Raw genomic sequence first — 17,354 nt, forward strand, 5'->3', positions numbered from 1 at the left:
ATAATATATATAAATTTATTATTTATAAAATAATTTTTAGGTTATTTATTTAATATTTAAAAATCTTCTATAATATATAGTCAAGATTATAAATTAATACTAATCAAACTTGGTGTTACGAGGTTTGCCGTCTAGATCACGTGGAAGTGCTCCAGGCTCTCGAGGTGGTTTATAACTAGGCGTCAAGCAGGGACTTAAGTAATGACAATAATGATATGCAATTCGTAACTAATAGTAGAGTATACTAAATGATTGATCTTGAGCACGAAGCTCTATACAAAGGAAATCCATCTTGATTATATAGACCTTCGTGTTCTAGTTGATCAGTAGGATCAGTATGGCTCAGTACTGAGCTTGCTGATCCTCACTGAGTCAGTCACATGATATTGGTAACACGTGAGCGTCTTCTTGTTACCCGGCGTAACACTTGGTTTGTATCCCACCAAGATAACAGCTTTGATAAAAATAATATAGTCGAAAATATCAGATATAACACACATACTACATGTTACTGTGACGCCTCACACTCCGGGTCACGTGGCATGCCCCGTTTGTATTTAATCACAGGAAAACTCTCTACTCTTGTTTTCCTTCTTCTTTTCTCCTTAGCTTAGTATTTTCTAATACAAGATACTTTACCCAGTATTCTTGAGTGTGACAGTTACAACGGCTATCTTCTATGCCGCGTCACATGACTAAACCAAGGTAACGTGATTAAAGTCACGTTATGGACCGCTGAGGAACGCTGGCTGTCCAGGAACGCTGGCTGTCCAGGACCGCGCAGCGGTCCTGACTAGCCATAGGCATGAAGGTCTATATAATCAAGATGGATTTCCTTTGTATAGAGCTTCGTGCTCAAGATCAATCATTTAGTATACTCTACTATTAGTTACGAATTGCATATCATTATTGTCATTACTTTAAGTCCCTGCTTGACGCCTAGTTATAAACCTACTTCGAGAGCCTAGAGCACTTCCACGTGATCTAGACGGCAAACCTCGTAACACTACACCTCACTATGCTCAATCCGCCTAGAGCTACCTCATCCGACGCACTCATTTCCAGTAATGGTCGCAACCAATAAAGCTTCCGTCATTGTTAGATAGAGAATTAATGGAAGGCACGATAGAAGGTAATACATGGGCGACGAACTATGGGTCCTTTGAGACGTTCAAGCTCTTCCAGGGTAAACAGATCCACACCAGGAGTCCGAGAGTCTGAAAGAATCACAGAGCTTGGAAGTGATATATGTTCTTCTGAAAATAGCTTCTGCTCATTCTCTAAGGTGAAATGAAGGATTGATTTCCCGTCTCTTCCTCAAATTGCTGAAGAGAAATATGTCTAAGACGAGGCATCTGGGGTTTCTGATCACACCCAAATCACATAAAGCTCATATATTCTCGCCACTTCTCGTCTGTGTCGAGACCAGCGCTGAGATTTTGCAATCTGGTGATCGTCGCTGCCATTACGCTCTCTCCATGTTCAACCACATTCACTAGGTAGTCCGTCCAACACTCGCGACACATTCTCATCTCATGCATTTGTACACTTGCCAGCTCTTTCGGCTTAACCGGTCGTATAGAGGCAGAAACTTTGTCGACTGCTGAAAGTCGGCATATAGAGCAAAACGAAGAGTATGGCAATTCATCGACAAAATTATCCCTTTGACATCTTTAGAAACAATAACCAGAACTAAGAGCGTATTTCATGTTCCGAGCGTGTCTCTTCTATTTTCATAGTCGGTGAATGTAATTCGCTAGTGACAATCTGAGCATCAGTACCAGACTTTTTTATCTTTCGTAGGCGCTAAAAATACTCTTCTCCCCCTTCTCTAGCTTCTCCAAGTAAAACTTTTGAATTTTTATTGCAAAGAGCAAGATATGCTGTGGATGAGAGTGATGGTTCGGAAGCTATTTGTGTAACCAACTCATTAGGGAGGGGTTAATGTCCTTGCGACATTGTCAGAAACTGAGATGGTCTCTCTTGTGATATGGATGAGACGTCTCTTTCCTTCAAAGGTAACTATTTTGTAGGTCTAGTGAATGAACAACGTTAACCAGAGACGAATGTAATTTATCGATATATGAATTTGTCTGAAAAACTCAATTCGTTAAAACGATTTTAGAACCTTTGAACACTGAGTTTAAAGCCAACAAGAATTAAATCTAATTCTAGGCCAGGAAAAATTGACTTGATTACTACTAGAGTGGATGCACTAACAACCACACAGAAGGAGCTCCATTTTGACTCTTATCACTTTTCGCCTTATCAGAAACACAAGAGTATGACAGTGTGAATTGATATATTGAATATTCTGTCTTCAACATACGTGAGTGGTAAGTACTATTTCAGCAGCAAATTTAATTCCCCTTTTCAGCTAACATTAGACAGATAAAGCTCTCCAAGAATTAGACAGTCTACCTGAAATAAACAATGACATCGACACTTTTGAGAAGGCCCTTCTTCGACAATGACGACTTCGTATTGTCTTTAATGAAGTCTAGTGGCACGTTAGCTGCCGTCTGTAATGGTAGCATTGCCCATCGTACCACAATTATCAGATTTATTCAACCTCTCGAAGACCGTTGAGGTAGAAATTCGCAACCCTTTGATGTCGCTACAGTACTCCGCTCATGGTATGAAATCGAAAGCGGGATAAAAGGGAAGCAAGCACATGCGATGGGTAAATAAATCGCACTTCAAACGAATATACCCACCTAAGAGGCATCATAATATTCTTTGATGCCCCGATTCGAATTTAACAACCAGATGCTCCCTCACGCTGAATAGGTACAGGGGAACGTGCAAGGAGTTTGTTTCGTGTGCGCGACTACTTACTTCATCCATCGGTGAGAAGTTCGTATCAGGTACTCATTTTCGTCATCACGTGAATAGATCTGACACCGTCAAGTGGGATGAGGATGGCATCAGAGGAACCTCCAAAGTTGTCAATCATTGAAGTCATTAAAAACTTGATTGGGACGTGGATTCTGTTATATCAGTTTTTCGAAAAGCCGGAAAGCACAAGATACAATATACTTTTCAATTAAATATCGTGTCTCGCCATCCAAGAGATGAAATGGAGAACTATGTAAAGTGTAATGAACTCGAATCAGGGCAAAGTAAGTTCCATGCACGTTGTTTTGGAAGTAGTAACCTCGACCACCGCTAGAGAAACATATTTTAACCTCGTCTCCACTTGCTCCTTCGATAAGATGCTAACCAGGCCTAGTAATGTACTTGTGATCAGTGCTCCAACGCTTCCCACAATTAATTTCCCAGGTCATATATACTCATTATCTGAAACCATACATTAAAAAGCCCACAACGCCGTCCCAATGCATAACCCGCTTATATCTAATTTTGTGAATCAAAAGTTAAACAAGCACCATTCCCTTTTGGGTGGTATCAAAGGCATAACACCTCCTGGGAACGTTCCAGTTTGCCTGGCCCCTAAGTAGGCAGCAGTTGTTTGTTCATCAAAAACCGCGTTCTCAATTTCCGTAGTTTTGTTTGGCCCTGTATACCCTTTTGGACACCATATCTTGTGCCACTTGCCGTTAATGTTAGTCCCTGGTTCTCCATCCTTATACATGACTGGTCGTCCGTTGAAAAACTCCAATCTTCCACCCTGGCCCGTTCTAATATAGCTCTCGGGTGGAGGATGCTGTACTATATTGGCATTTGGTGGTGGTCGAAAATTCGGGCTAAAGGTGTTCATATTGGAGCCCCTCCGCGCAGAGGGAACGCCAGCGATCATGTTCAAATTTTCGAAGTTTTGATTGTTTCCAAACTGCTGTGTCTGTGATCCAGGATTTGTAAATTGATTTTGCATGACATTTGTTGGCTGCGGACTTGGAGCTCCAAAAGGATTTGTCGACGCCGGCGGAGCACCGAATGCTTGATTATTTCCGCTATTAGCGCCAAATGGGTTTGATAGAGCAGGTTGGCCGAAAGAGTTAACAGGTGCTAATGGGTTGTTGTCCTGTGACATTGGATTGATCTGTGATTGCTGAGTTCCGGGACGGAGAGTATCGGAACTAAAAGCATTACCTAAGGGGTTTGGATTGGGTTGACCGAACGCATTGCTAGTACCACCAAAGTTAGAGAAACCTGACTGTTCACAATTCATACCGCTGTTTGAGGGTGCACCAAATGGATTTGCTTTCGGCCCCGTGGCTGATGGGTTTCCAAAAGCCCCTCCTCCTTGCTCTAATTGTGAGGGCTGCCCAAAAGCACTACCAAAAACACTGGGCTTTTGGCCCAAAGCTGATGGCTGACCAAAACCACCCGATGCTCCACCTTGCTGCACAGCTCCGAAGCCTTGAGCAGTTCCACCAAATGCACTCGAGTTTTGATTTGAAGGCTGTCCAAAGGCTGTAACATTCTGAATAGGTTGTGCAAATGCAGAACTGCTTTGAGTAGACGGTTGCCCAAATGTTGATGTCAATGTTTGACTGGGTGCACCAAAAGCACTATTTCCAGCAGGCTGATCGTTGCGCTGAACCCAAGGCGTTTGATCTGTGGAGGTGTTCTGCTGACAATAATCATTTCTATTAGGATGTTTATTATCGGCGGCGATAATATAATTTATGGCGCCATCCACGTCATTCAGTGCATTTTGTATTTGTTGCTCTGCTTCTTGCCATAACCTCTCTGCATCTTGTATCTAGATAATATTAGCTTCAGTTCACAACCCCTGGATCTATCACCTACAACAGGCTGAACATTACCAGAAGCTGCCGCAATGTAGTGGATAAGCCGCATTTCCTCAAAACTTTGTTCTCGCGCTGGTCCACCGAACAACTGCTCTGGCGCATGACGCCCAGGTCCGTACGCCGAAAGAATCCATTGCGGTCTGTCGGTCGAGAGGTCTTGCTTTATACTTGCTTTATCGAGACTAAAAGGTACATGCGCTTCATTTCCTTCAAACGTAGTAAGCCACAGTGTACAATCATGTACGCGGGTAAACTCACCTCCTCGTTGTGTATTATAGTTCCGAGAATTGGATTGGTTGGAAGTTTGATTCTGAAGAGGAGCATATCGATTGTTGAAGCCGTTCTTATTGTAATTGGCATTCTGGTCGGAGTGTTCGAATCTGCAACCAGCTTTCAAAAGTTAGCAAGTTTTTATCCTCATTCTAAACCTGGGAGAGAATTACCTCCGTTTCTGCAATTTCCTTGCTGCCAAAATTTACACACTGCCATTGTTTATACGTCTTCGACGACAATATGTTAGGAATGAGTCCTTGGATGGGCACGAGCCTAAAAGGCTACACTTATAAGGTATTCATTCAAGGTCGCGCACGTTGAAAGAATTCATACACATTAAAGAGTGTATAAAGATGTGTTGGTTTTTTACAAAGAATTTTTGAAGATGTTGGTCGGAACGCGGTCTGGTACGTAAACGCGTCGGCACGGTTAACATTAAAATTAATTATCACAAGCTACACGAGAATATAAAAAAATTAAATTGGCATTCGAAATCCAGGACTATCGTAACTCCCCAAATAACTCCATAACGCTATGTTGGTATCTTTGAAATTTAGATGTACAGGACAGGCTCCGAATCCTCTTTTATACATCGATTCTTGGCCCAAGTCCTTCTCTCACAGCTGCAGACAAACGCTCCCAATCCAACCCTCCAATTGATCTGCCGCCGATGCCTTTCAGTGATAAGGTCTCCGAGAATTTTCCAGTACCAATTCGTCGCATCATGATTGTATCCCGGCCCTTTCTTATTGCTCTTCCTTCTCCGCGAAGCAAGTAGTCCTCGAACCAAGATTCTTCTTCTGGTGAGAATGGCAGATTTATCAGCTCGATACTGCGATCCGCAATGGTTTCTGGAGGAGAGTTCTTGAGAACAACTGCAATGAGTAACTCGAACATGTGTCTTTGCATATATTGCGACTGTCCTCGTGAGAAGTAGAAGGCTTCTGTGACACTGATTCTTGCGATGGCAGAAAACAAACTCTCTGTTGCTTTGGATGAGGTCAAGGCTGGCTGCACAGTATGATAGTATGCCAACGGGATAGCTAGATCTTCCGAGGAATGTAATACCAGGGCCTCTAATATTTCATCCGCAAAACTCGGTATCAAGGATGGATAGGCCAGATATTGAAGTGCCAACTAAAAATGATCAGTCCATGCTGTGTATTCACGGATTTTTGTATCCAACACATAGAATCACGAACCTCAAAATCGAGACGATCCAAATGCCAGAGACCCTTCATATAAATTTTGTAACTCTCAGGTAAGAACGACTTTTGTTCGAATGTTGTGGAGTAATCTCTTCGTCCGGTTGGAGCGTCGAAGTCGAGCAATATATAATATAGAGCTGATAATTTGTGATGGGCCTCGCCTGCTGAGTCGATGATGACTTTGTGTAGATTTCTGAGTTCATTATTTGTTTTCGGAGGATAATACTTAGCAGCTTGCAGACAGTTAGTAAGGGATACACTATGTGAATAACTTTAGTAGCTCACGTCGACGAATTTCAAAATTCTTCAGTAAAGTATCCACGAACAGCCCTTCAAGCTTCTTACGATTGTTCTCAATTTCCCGCACAGCATATTCATCATAGGAACAATCTGGATCAAAGTCAAAGACTTCATCAAAGTTCTGAAAGGTAAACATTTGGTATTGCTGCGTTGTACTCCCGTAACTTTCAATGTTTACCTTTAGGGGATTTATTTTGAAAGATGCGACGATGTTGATAGTAGATAAGAACCTTATCTTAGCGTCATTTCAATGTTTTGAAAGTAAACAATGGTGATCAGCAATATGCAAACAATAAAAACAACGAAACTCAACAAAACATTTTACGCCCGAATGATTGATTGAATATAAGGCGCGTCGCTAACAGGTATTTTAGGCTCTTTTATGCTATACTATTCACTGTGCATATCTGATTCTGAGACCATAGGTACTTTATTGACAGCAGTAACCATTTTTACCCCGCGAGTAAAAAAAAGCAACACATTTACTGGACCTCATAATGTCGGAATCACCAGTGCGGTCTTCGAGACGTGTGGCTTCTCGCCGGAAAGTGGTAGTGGAATCGTCAGACGAAGGGGAGAATATGGAAGTCAAAGTTGAGGAAGATGGTGAGGAGGAGTTTACACCTGCGCCGAAGCGTAGTCCACGAAAAGCACCGCAATCGAGAAGGAAGACAACGAACTCAATTGCAGCTACCCCTCGCACAGGCGGCCGAGCAAAAAAGAGCATGGGAGCAGAAAACATGGAGCCCTCAGAAGTGTTCGATCCTAATCAGACGGCAACTCCAGCACCGGAGTCACCTACGAAAAAGGCAGCCCCGCGGAAGAGGAAGAGTGTGCTGCCCACCAGAAGTGCACGCAGCTCAATTGCACCCGAATCAATCCCACTTCTACCAACACCGACTACGTCACAATCTCCTGAGCCATCTGAAATGCACAATAGCACAGTTTTGACCGATGTCGTAGAAAGGCCTAGGACTTCGGAGGGTCAAGCGTCAGATGTCAAACCTATACGAGCAATGGATACAATGATGGAAAAGCCCATGGATATTGTGCTTAAGTCAAGGACTTTGGCAGCTCCAGTGGTTGAGGATACCGGTCCAAAGGCTCGAATAGTCATCACTTATTTGATTCTTACGAATTTCAAGAGTTACGCCGGTCGTCAAGAAGTTGGCCCTTTCCATTCTTCTTTTTCTTCTGTCGTTGGCCCCAACGGATCCGGGAAATCCAACGTCATTGATTCTCTTCTTTTTGTATTTGGCTTCCGAGCTAGTAAAATGCGACAAGGCAAGATTTCCGCATTAATTCACAACTCTGCAGCCTTCCCGGATTTGGACCATTGTGAGGTTGCCGTACATTTCCAAGAAGTGATGGATCAGCCTGATGGTACTCATCAAATCATTCCCAATTCTGATTTAGTGATATCCCGCAGGGCTTTCAAAAACAATGCCAGTAAATATTATATAAACGGAAAAGAGTCAAATTTCACTATTGTCACGACACTTCTTCGTGACAGAGGCGTCGATCTAGATCATAAAAGATTTTTGATCCTCCAAGGTGAAGTCGAGTCAATTGCTCAAATGAAGCCAAAAGCTGCAAATGAGCACGATGACGGGCTATTGGAATACCTGGAGGATATCATTGGTACATCCAAATATAAAACCCCTATTGAAGAATCCGCTGCCGAAGTGGAAACGTTGAATGAAGTATGTGTTGAAAAGAGTGGGCGGGTCCAGCATGTCGAAAAAGAGAAAAATGCACTGGAAGATAAGAAAGACAAAGCACTTGCTTACATCAGGGATGAAAATGAATTGACTATGAAACAATCAGCACTATATCAAGTTTATATCAATGAGTGTGGCGATAATCTAGCGGTTACAGAAGAGGCTATCGGCCAGATGCAGGCACAGCTAGACGCTGAGATGGAAAAACATCAAGGCAACGAAGCAGGTATCAAGCAGCTTGAGAAAGAGTACAAGAAGGGTCAGAAGGAGTATGAGTCGGTGGAAAATTATACGCAAGCAATTCTTAAGGAGATGGCAAACCTCGATCAAGAGCGAGTGAAGCTTGAAGAGAAAAGGAAATTCTTGACAAGCAAACAGAAGAAGCTGGAAAAGACTATCAATACATCCGATTCAGCTATTTCCGAATCTCGGGCTACAATCGAGAAGTTTGCAGAAGAAATTCAGGAATCTGCCGCTGAGATCACTGCAACTGAACAGAGGATGGCCGAAGAAGAGTCAGAGCTCGCTAATATCAGGGATAGTCTTAAGGGGAAAACGCAAAAATTTTCCGATCAAATTGCGGCCAAGCAGAAGTCACTGGAGCCCTGGAACGAGAAGATTAATCAAAAACAATCTGCGATTGCTGTAGCAGAAAGTGAGCTCGCGATCCTACATGAGAAGGCAAATGCCGGTGCTGTGGCACTCCGGGAGATCCAATCAAAGGTGCAGACTATAGAAGAAAGTAGGCAGGCTAAACTCGAAGAACTTGAGCAATGCAAGGGCCAAAGAGCGAAGCTGGAAAAAGATGGTGCTCGACTACAAGCCGAGCTCACACAGCTGTCCCAGAAAGAGCCAGAATTCCGTTCTAAACTATCAGGTGCTCGCCAAAAAGCCGATGAAGCCCGTGCTAGTCTTTCGAACACTCAAACTCAAGGGAACGTTCTTACGGGACTAATGAGACTTAAAGAGTCTGGTCGGATTGATGGTTTCCATGGCCGGCTTGGAAATCTAGGCACAATTGACCAGCAATTTGATATCGCAATTTCTACCGCATGTGGTGCCCTGGATAACTTTGTCACAGATACAGTCGAGGCTGGTCAGCAGTGTATCGAGTATCTTCGAAAAACAAATCTTGGACGAGGTAATTTCATGTGTTTAGATAAATTAGGAAACCGTGACTTATCGCCTATCCAAACACCCGAAAACGTCCCTCGCCTCTTTGATCTTATCAAACCAAAAGATGACAAGTTTAGACCAGCATTTTTTCATTCATTACAAAATACTCTTGTAGCGAAAGATTTAGCACAGGCTAACCGCATCGCTTATGGGGCGAAACGATGGCGTGTCGTGACTTTGGATGGCCAATTGATTGATAAGTCAGGTACGATGTCTGGTGGTGGAAATACTGTCAAGAAGGGACTGATGTCCTCGAAACTCGTGGCCGAGGTCTCTAAAGAGCAAGTCTCTAAGTTGGAAGTAAACAGAGATGAGCTTGAACAGACTTTCCAGAAGTTTCAAGGCCGCCAAAGAGACCTAGAGACGAGGCTTAGAGATATAAACCATCAAATACCACATCTTGACACTAAAATGCAAAAGCTCGTTCTGGAGGTAGAGAGTTCCGAGCGAAACTTGGCAGACGCACAAAGACGCATCAAGGAATTGAGCAAGGAGCACCAACCCTCACAAACGGACGACAGTCGAGTGTCTGCACTAAATAAAGACATCGCGAAACTTCAAAAAGAAATCGAGAAGCTTCATGCTGAAACAGCGAGCGTTGAGGAAGAGATCAAAGGTCTTCAGGATAAGATCATGCAGGTTGGTGGCGAGAAGCTTCGTGCTCAGCGTGCCATGGTGGACTCCTTGAAGGAAGAGATTGATACCCTCAGCCAGGCCATGTCAACAGCGGAAGTGACAAAAACCAAAGCTGAGAAACAAGTCGTTAAGCACGAAAAAGATCATGCCAAGGCTACCAAGGAAATACAGGCTTCCATTGCCGAGCTAGAAGCACTAGAAGAGGAGATTCAAAAGCAAGGATCAAATTCTGAAGGATCGCAAGCCAAAGTCGACGAAGCCCAAGAGACCTTGAAAGAAAAGAAGAAGGAGCTTAATGCTTTGAAAGCCGATCTTGATGAGAAGACTTCCGAGCTCAATGACATCCGTGCAATTGAGATAGAGATGCGCAACAAGCTTGAAGAGAACCATAAAGTATTAGCCGAAAACCAAAAGCGACTAAGATATTGGCAGGAAAAGTTGGGCAAACTTACTTTGCAAAATATTGGCGACCTGGGTGAAGGAGTTGAACAGGAAGAACTTCCCACTTTTACCAGAGATGAACTCGCAGATATGAGCAAAGAGGCATTGAAAGGAGAGATTGCAATTCTAGAAGAGAAAACTCAGAATGTCAATGTCGAGCTAGGTGTTCTTGCTGAATATCGTCGAAGAGTTGAAGAACACGCTGCAAGGAATCAAGACTTACAAAGTGCCGTAACTCAAAGAGACATGGCAAAGAAACGCTGTGATGATTTACGACGTCTACGTCTTGAAGGGTTCATGGAAGGCTTCAGTACGATTTCTCTTCGACTGAAAGAAATGTACCAAATGATCACAATGGGAGGAAACGCCGAATTGGAACTGGTGGACTCGCTAGATCCATTCTCTGAAGGAATCCTATTCAGTGTGATGCCACCGAAGAAGTCTTGGAAGAACATCTCAAACTTGAGCGGTGGTGAAAAAACATTAAGCAGTTTAGCACTTGTTTTTGCTTTGCACCACTACAAACCAACACCCTTGTATGTCATGGACGAGATCGATGCGGCTCTTGATTTTAGAAATGTAAGTAGGATACTCCGTCTTGTCGATATACTATGCTAACTTATCCAGGTTTCTATCGTAGCATCCTACATCAAGGAACGGACCAAAAACGCACAATTCATTGTTATCTCACTGCGGAACAACATGTTTGAACTCGCAAGTAGATTAGTTGGTGTATACAAGGTCAATCATATGACCAAGAGTGTGACGATAGAGAATAAGGATTACATTACGGGTCGAGCGTAATGAGATGAGGAAGCTCATTGCTGTGTTTTGTTATTGTTCTTCAGGAGTTGGATAAACGTTGTGGATATATTGGATGTATCACGATTATTATGGGACTATTAATGAGATCATGCTTTTTGTTTTCCTACTCACGTTTAAGTTTATTGTGTTATAACGATACCTCTAGAAAGCAATATTATATCGCCATCATCTACCTACGTTGTGGTTAGTGAATCCTGAAATATCTTGTGCTAACAATTTCGTATGCGACATCGGACAATGGAGTACATAATCTATCTACGTAATTAGTCAAGCTACACGAGAACCCCATTATACCGAATATAGAAAATCAACTCTATTTCCACGGGTATAAACAGGCTTCCGGTAAAGAGGTTCAGATATTAAAATATAAATAAGTTTATATGGTAAATTAGCCTCGAAATTTAACCCTATCATCATTACAAACTTATCATATGATCAATTTACAAAATTTCAAAGATAGGATGTTACGAGGTTTGCCGTCTAGATCACGTGGAAGTGCTCTAGGCTCTCGAGGTGGTTTATAACTAAGCGTCAAGCAGGGACTTAAGTAATAACAATAATGCAATTCGTAATTAATAGTAGAGTATACTAAATAATTGATCTTAAACACAAAGCTCTATATAAAGGAAATCCATCTTGATTATATAGACCTTCATATTTCATAATTCGAAAAGAGCAAGGGGATCGAGCTTTGATTCTTTCGCTTTCCTCGATCGAAGGGTTCGAGAGGCCAAGCCTTCGAGCTCTTCGAATCCTCGCGTTATGTGTTATTACTAATTCCGTGACCTAATTGTTACTTGTCGTAGCATAGAAATATTAAAAAAATTAATTTTTAATTTTTAAAAAGTATTACACTAGTAAATAATACTTTACATACATGAGAATTATAAGATTTTTGTTCGGTATATACAAAATACCGAAATTTCCGCTATATTCATATAAAAAAATGATTAGTATTGTAAAAATGTCCGGTATAGCGGGGTTCTACTATACATCGGTAAGATCTTACGTACTCCATGAATATTTCCCCATATAATTATACTTTATAGCACACCTGTCACCTGCTCGTGCAGCTACAAAGTATAAAAGACAAATTAACCTACTTTTTTTGAGGGGCTTCGGGAGCTGTATGCGGCATTTTGACTGTGCGGGTTGATTCTTCGGGAGCTGTGTGCGGTACTTTGGCTGTGCGCTTGATTCTTCGGTAGATGGTTGTTTTTCTAGATCTATCTATTCATAACTAGATGAATGTAGAGCCAGGTTCATTTGAAGATTTAATCTGTGGTCAATCAGTATCTGATTCTAATACAGAGTACTTGAGTAGTTGGTCCTTCGGTGTATGATGTTTTCCTAATAGTAATTAAATAGATTAATAGCTCTTTTGTAAGATGTTATATACACTAATGTATACTTATCTTATCTGAATGTTAACTTATATTAAAATTCGATTATTTTATTACTTTTTATATATTAGAGATTTATTAAATTATAAATTTAATATTGTTTTCTAAAGAAATATTTTTTATAAATATTTAAAATATAAAAAGAAATCTCTTATAGTTTATATTGGTTTTATAAAAATACCAAATAAAATAAATATATTTTAATCACTTTTAATATAAAAGTAGATTTTGAAATAATTTAATATATTTATACATATTATTATTATTAAAATGATAAAGTAATCTTATAAATAAGTTTTCAAAAAAAAAAAAATTTCAACATCTTTTAAATTTCTTCAAAATACAACTTTATATCATATTAAAAAAATCAAGTTTATAAACAGATTATAAAGAGAGTTTTTAATATTCAAGAGATATTTAATATAGTTTATTATATATTAAAGAAAACCTATCATGAATATAAATAGATATGAATATATCAACCCACTCACTCCACCAGGAGGCGAGCGTTAGGGATCGAACTTAAATGATTATATATATCAAATCGACTAACAACTAGAGAAGTCTAATATATCCTTTGGAATTCACTTCGAGGTAGATAGGTAATCTTTATTACGTCTTTCTTCAACTGGAAATAGCTTCAAATCAAGCAACCATATTCGTCTACCCATTGGTCCCATTCAGATCCATACATACTCCGCCGCAACCCATGAAAAAATTCCAAGAGAACAAAAAGACTCGAAGATTTTGAATTGCAATTCGAAAACCGGATTTCAAAATTCCTTGTATCTATCCTGGCACCAAAGTAAAATAATTGGACCCGTTTACGTGGAACAACTGTTAGAAGAATAAATCCAAGCTTTATTGGAGCAAAAATGAGATCATTCGACCTTTCCGTGCCTCCACATTCAATATATAACCTACGGGAGAAATGGGGTTTGTAAGCTTGTCGCGCCGCTGAGTTATCCGTTTTACTCATGCTTATAAACTGTGACTTCATCTCTGCTTAAGTATTGTTTCTTCATATTCATATTCATCCCTATCTTCATCCTCATCCTTATCTTCATACTAATCTTCATCTTCATGTCAATATGGGAAGTATTGTGAAAAAGCCCGAGTTTGTTTTGGTGCCGGGAGCATGGCATGGTCCGGAATGTGTAAGGTCTCCTACTTTGACTTCGTCTAATATGTGTATTTGGGACTCAGGAGTGTAACTGCTATTGCTTCCTTTAAGCTTTTCTAATCCTCAGAAGCTCATACACTCATCCTAAGCTTATTTAACGTTCCGTTCTGACAAGTTCCTCAATCAAGTTCAAACCCACTGCAGATATCCTCGAAGCAAAGGGCTATAAGGTTCATGGCATCAACCTCAAATCCGTGGGTGCATCTCCTCCACTCGATGACTTTCAGCCAGATGTGGAAGTAATCCGGTTAATATCCCTTCATTTCCCCATCTTACTTTCCCTCTTTCACTTTCCTCCCTAACTTTCCACCCAAGTCTAACACCATCTCAGAAATAAAGTCGACTCCCTCCTCTCCACCTCCACCCCTGTAATCATGGTCTACCACTCCTACGGCGGAACCGTGGGTTCCGAAGCTTTAGCCAATTATATCAAAACCCTCCCCACCTCTACTACTCCCTCATCCCCACCCGGCCTCATCCGCCGCCTAATCTACATCGCATCATTCTGTCTCCCCGAATCCACCTCTCTCAAAAGTTTCCTCAACGAACCTCCTCCGTGGTGGTCCTTCACTCCCGATTTAAAATCGGTAACTTGTTCAGATCCATATGAAATTTTCTATAACGATATTGACAAAAAGGAAGCCAAGAAATATGTGGATATGTTGAAAGAACATAGTTTGGTTTTTGATTCGCCCATAACAGCGGCGCCCTGGAGATTTATTCCTAGTACGTATGTGGTTTGTGAGGACGATAGAGCGCTTGTCTTGGAGGCACAGTTAGGAATAATAAAAAAAGCACAGGAGATTGCTGCAGAAAGTAAGTGTTTTTGCTTTTTTTGTGTCTCTTCTTTGAGCGAGTTTGGGTCGTTTTTCATGTAATGAGCACTATGTGTCCCTATTATCATGAAAGAAGATATGACCTTCGTTCTCTCTCCATTTCATGTTCAATCCCATAATTTTTAGAAGACTAATCACAAACCCACTTAGGTTTTGATACAATCGAACGTACAAACTCCGGTCACAGTCCTTTTATTAGCCAGCCGGAATGGTTAGCCGAGAAATTGATCAAAGCTGCCGAGGCTTCTGTTTGATATATCTCAACTTCTGGAGATTCTGATAAATTGTAAGGGGTAGGGTTTGGAATTATGAAGGGAATAAATGAACGATGATTTAGTGTGAATATATGACTGGATATTCGAATAAATCCAAGTGTTCTCCACGTACATGTGATATGTATTCTCAATCTTTTGTTGACAAGAAATAGATTAATCTTACATGGTACAGCGCTAGGCCACATTTGGAAGAGAAGAATAGCTTCTGTATAAAGTAAGTTATTTTCTCCCTCAATTCTTATCACTTTAATCAAATCAAAATTATATTTCATGGTTTTATATGATTATATTTAATTTTTAAAAAGTTCTATTTAAAAAAATAATAAAAAAATAAAAAAATAGTTAAAGTGAATGATTCCTGCGTAGCACGTGCACAGGGCACTAGCCCTATTAGGACTAGATTGAGAAGCTCTCTGTAGGAGAGTGTAACGATACTATACTGGAGGCAGCGGCTGCCTAAGGTTTCGTCTGGTTGGTAGTTGTGGGTTAAGGCTTTATCACTGGTCTTTACTTGGAAGTGAAGTTGTTACTAGATCAAGTAGAATGTAAATAAACTAATTGATAATTAAATTAAGTATAAAGCTCCTTAACTACAAGATTAAATGAATATTTATATACCCTATATCATCTTTTGAGGATCCTTAGGACCCTAAGGTCCAAAAGGTCCTCAAGGACCCTATGGACCCTTCGGTCCTCAAGGTCCTCGAGGTCACATAAATTAATGAATTGTGACAGAGAGCTTCGCACTTCCGTAGAACTTAGAAGAGTGATTAAAATACTAGACCAGTATTACCTCAGTTCTGCCCTATCAGCTTCCCAACTATTCCCTGTGTAAGGTCATTCCTTTTAACAAAATGTTACGAGGTTTGCCGTCTAGATCACGTGGAAGTGCTCTAGGCTCTCGAGGTGGTTTATAACTAAACGTTAAGCAGGGACTTAAAGTAATGACAATAATGCAATTCGTAACTAATAGTAGGGTATACTAAATGATTGATCTTGAGCACGAAGCTCTATACAAAGGAAATCCATCTTGATTATATAGACCTTCGTGTTCTAGCTGATCAGTAGGATCAGTATGGCTCAGTACTGAGCTTGCTGATCCTCACTGAGTCAGTCACATGATATTGGTAACACGTGAGCGTCTTCTTGTTACCCGGCGTAACACATAAAGGTCTATATAATCAAGATAGATTTCCTTTGTATAAAGCTTTATGTTCAAAATCAATCATTTAGTATACTCTACTATTAATTACAAATTGCATTATTGTCATTACTTTAAGTCCCTGTTTAACATCTAGTTATAAACCACCTCGAGAGGCCTAGTGTTACGTTGTAACATTATAAACTATTATCACGTGTTATAGGATCACATGAATAGTCTTGTGAGGGGAGCGAGCCGAGCGAAGTGTCACGATTCATTAATTCACGTGACCTCGAGGACCTTGAGGACCGAAGGGTCCATAGGGTCCTCAAAAGATGATATAGGGTATATAAACATTCATTTAGTCTTATAGTTAAGGAGTTTTGTACTTAACTTAGTTATCAATTAGTTTATTTACATTCTACTTGATCTAATAACGACTTCACTTCCAAGTGAAGACCAGTGATAAAGCCTTAACCCACAACTACCAACCAGACGAAACCTTAGGCAGCCGCTGCCTCCAGTATAGTATCGTTACACGAAGGAGCAAGATTCGAATCTCGCTCCCCAGCTCCATCGCTCCAATGTTGGAATACGAAGATTTATATAATTAAGATGGATTCCTTTTGTATAAAGCTTCGTGCTCAAGATCAATCATTTAGTACACTCTACTATTAGTTACGAATTGCATATCATCATTGTCATTACTTTAAGTCCCTGCTTGACGCCTAGTTATAAACCACCTCGAGAGCCTAGAGCACTTCCACGTGATCTAGACGGCAAACTGTTACGACGGGCTACACAACTACCAAGACACGTGATCACAAATGATCAATAGTGATCATTAAGGATCACTAAGGATCACGGTATAGGTGATCACTGATGATCATTAAGGATCACTAAGGATCACGGTATAGGTGATCACTGGTGATCATTAAGGATCACTAAGGATCACGATATAGATGATCACTAATGATCATGAAGGATCACTAGTAATCATGGAAGCATGAAGGACTATATAATCAAGATGGATTTCCTTTGTATAGAGCTTCGTGCTCAAGATCAATCATTTAGTATACCCTACTATTAGTTACGAATTGCATTATTGTCATTACTTTAAGTCCCTGCTTGACGCCTAGTTATAAACCACCTCGAGAGCCTAGAGCACTTCCACGTGATCTAGACGAGCAAACCTCGTGTCACACTCAAGAATACTGG

The 17,354-nt window shown here is 40.7% G+C and overlaps 6 protein-coding genes across 6 annotated transcripts; 5 read left to right on the top strand and 1 right to left on the bottom strand.

Annotated features, from left to right (window-relative positions):
- Positions 1 to 1,337: 1,337 nt before the first annotated feature.
- SS1G_11022 (predicted protein) lies at positions 1,338 to 1,499 on the top strand (the record flags this gene model as incomplete). Its single annotated transcript, XM_001587732.1, has 1 exon — positions 1,338 to 1,499. The coding sequence occupies one exon, from the start codon at positions 1,338 to 1,340 to the stop codon at positions 1,497 to 1,499; it is 162 nt and encodes a 53-aa protein (XP_001587782.1).
- Positions 1,500 to 1,973: 474 nt separating this feature from the next.
- Positions 1,974 to 2,474, top strand: SS1G_11023 (predicted protein; the record flags this gene model as incomplete). The annotated part of the gene is made up of 3 exons (XM_001587733.1): positions 1,974 to 2,018; positions 2,231 to 2,282; positions 2,392 to 2,474. The coding sequence occupies 3 exons, from the start codon at positions 1,974 to 1,976 to the stop codon at positions 2,472 to 2,474; spliced, it is 180 nt and encodes a 59-aa protein (XP_001587783.1).
- An 896-nt stretch (positions 2,475 to 3,370) lies between these two features.
- Positions 3,371 to 6,635, bottom strand: SS1G_11024 (hypothetical protein; the record flags this gene model as incomplete). Its single annotated transcript, XM_001587734.1, has 7 exons — positions 3,371 to 4,669; positions 4,717 to 4,925; positions 4,977 to 5,098; positions 5,198 to 5,264; positions 5,627 to 6,128; positions 6,194 to 6,432; positions 6,485 to 6,635. 7 exons carry the CDS (start codon positions 6,633 to 6,635, stop codon positions 3,371 to 3,373), a joined length of 2,589 nt encoding a protein of 862 aa, XP_001587784.1.
- A 361-nt stretch (positions 6,636 to 6,996) lies between these two features.
- SS1G_11025 (hypothetical protein) lies at positions 6,997 to 11,277 on the top strand (the record flags this gene model as incomplete). The annotated part of the gene is made up of 3 exons (XM_001587735.1): positions 6,997 to 9,361; positions 9,512 to 11,052; positions 11,101 to 11,277. 3 exons carry the CDS (start codon positions 6,997 to 6,999, stop codon positions 11,275 to 11,277), a joined length of 4,083 nt encoding a protein of 1,360 aa, XP_001587785.1.
- Positions 11,278 to 12,262: 985 nt separating this feature from the next.
- Positions 12,263 to 12,506, top strand: SS1G_11026 (predicted protein; the record flags this gene model as incomplete). Its single annotated transcript, XM_001587736.1, has 3 exons — positions 12,263 to 12,295; positions 12,348 to 12,378; positions 12,412 to 12,506. 3 exons carry the CDS (start codon positions 12,263 to 12,265, stop codon positions 12,504 to 12,506), a joined length of 159 nt encoding a protein of 52 aa, XP_001587786.1.
- Positions 12,507 to 13,792: 1,286 nt separating this feature from the next.
- On the top strand, positions 13,793 to 14,974 carry SS1G_11027 (hypothetical protein; the record flags this gene model as incomplete). Its single annotated transcript, XM_001587737.1, has 4 exons — positions 13,793 to 13,858; positions 14,013 to 14,131; positions 14,216 to 14,700; positions 14,871 to 14,974. 4 exons carry the CDS (start codon positions 13,793 to 13,795, stop codon positions 14,972 to 14,974), a joined length of 774 nt encoding a protein of 257 aa, XP_001587787.1.
- Positions 14,975 to 17,354: the final 2,380 nt, after the last annotated feature.

This window comes from Sclerotinia sclerotiorum, genomic scaffold (genome assembly GCF_000146945.2).
Source record: "Sclerotinia sclerotiorum 1980 UF-70 scaffold_17 genomic scaffold, whole genome shotgun sequence".
Classification (NCBI taxonomy): domain Eukaryota; kingdom Fungi; phylum Ascomycota; class Leotiomycetes; order Helotiales; family Sclerotiniaceae; genus Sclerotinia; species Sclerotinia sclerotiorum.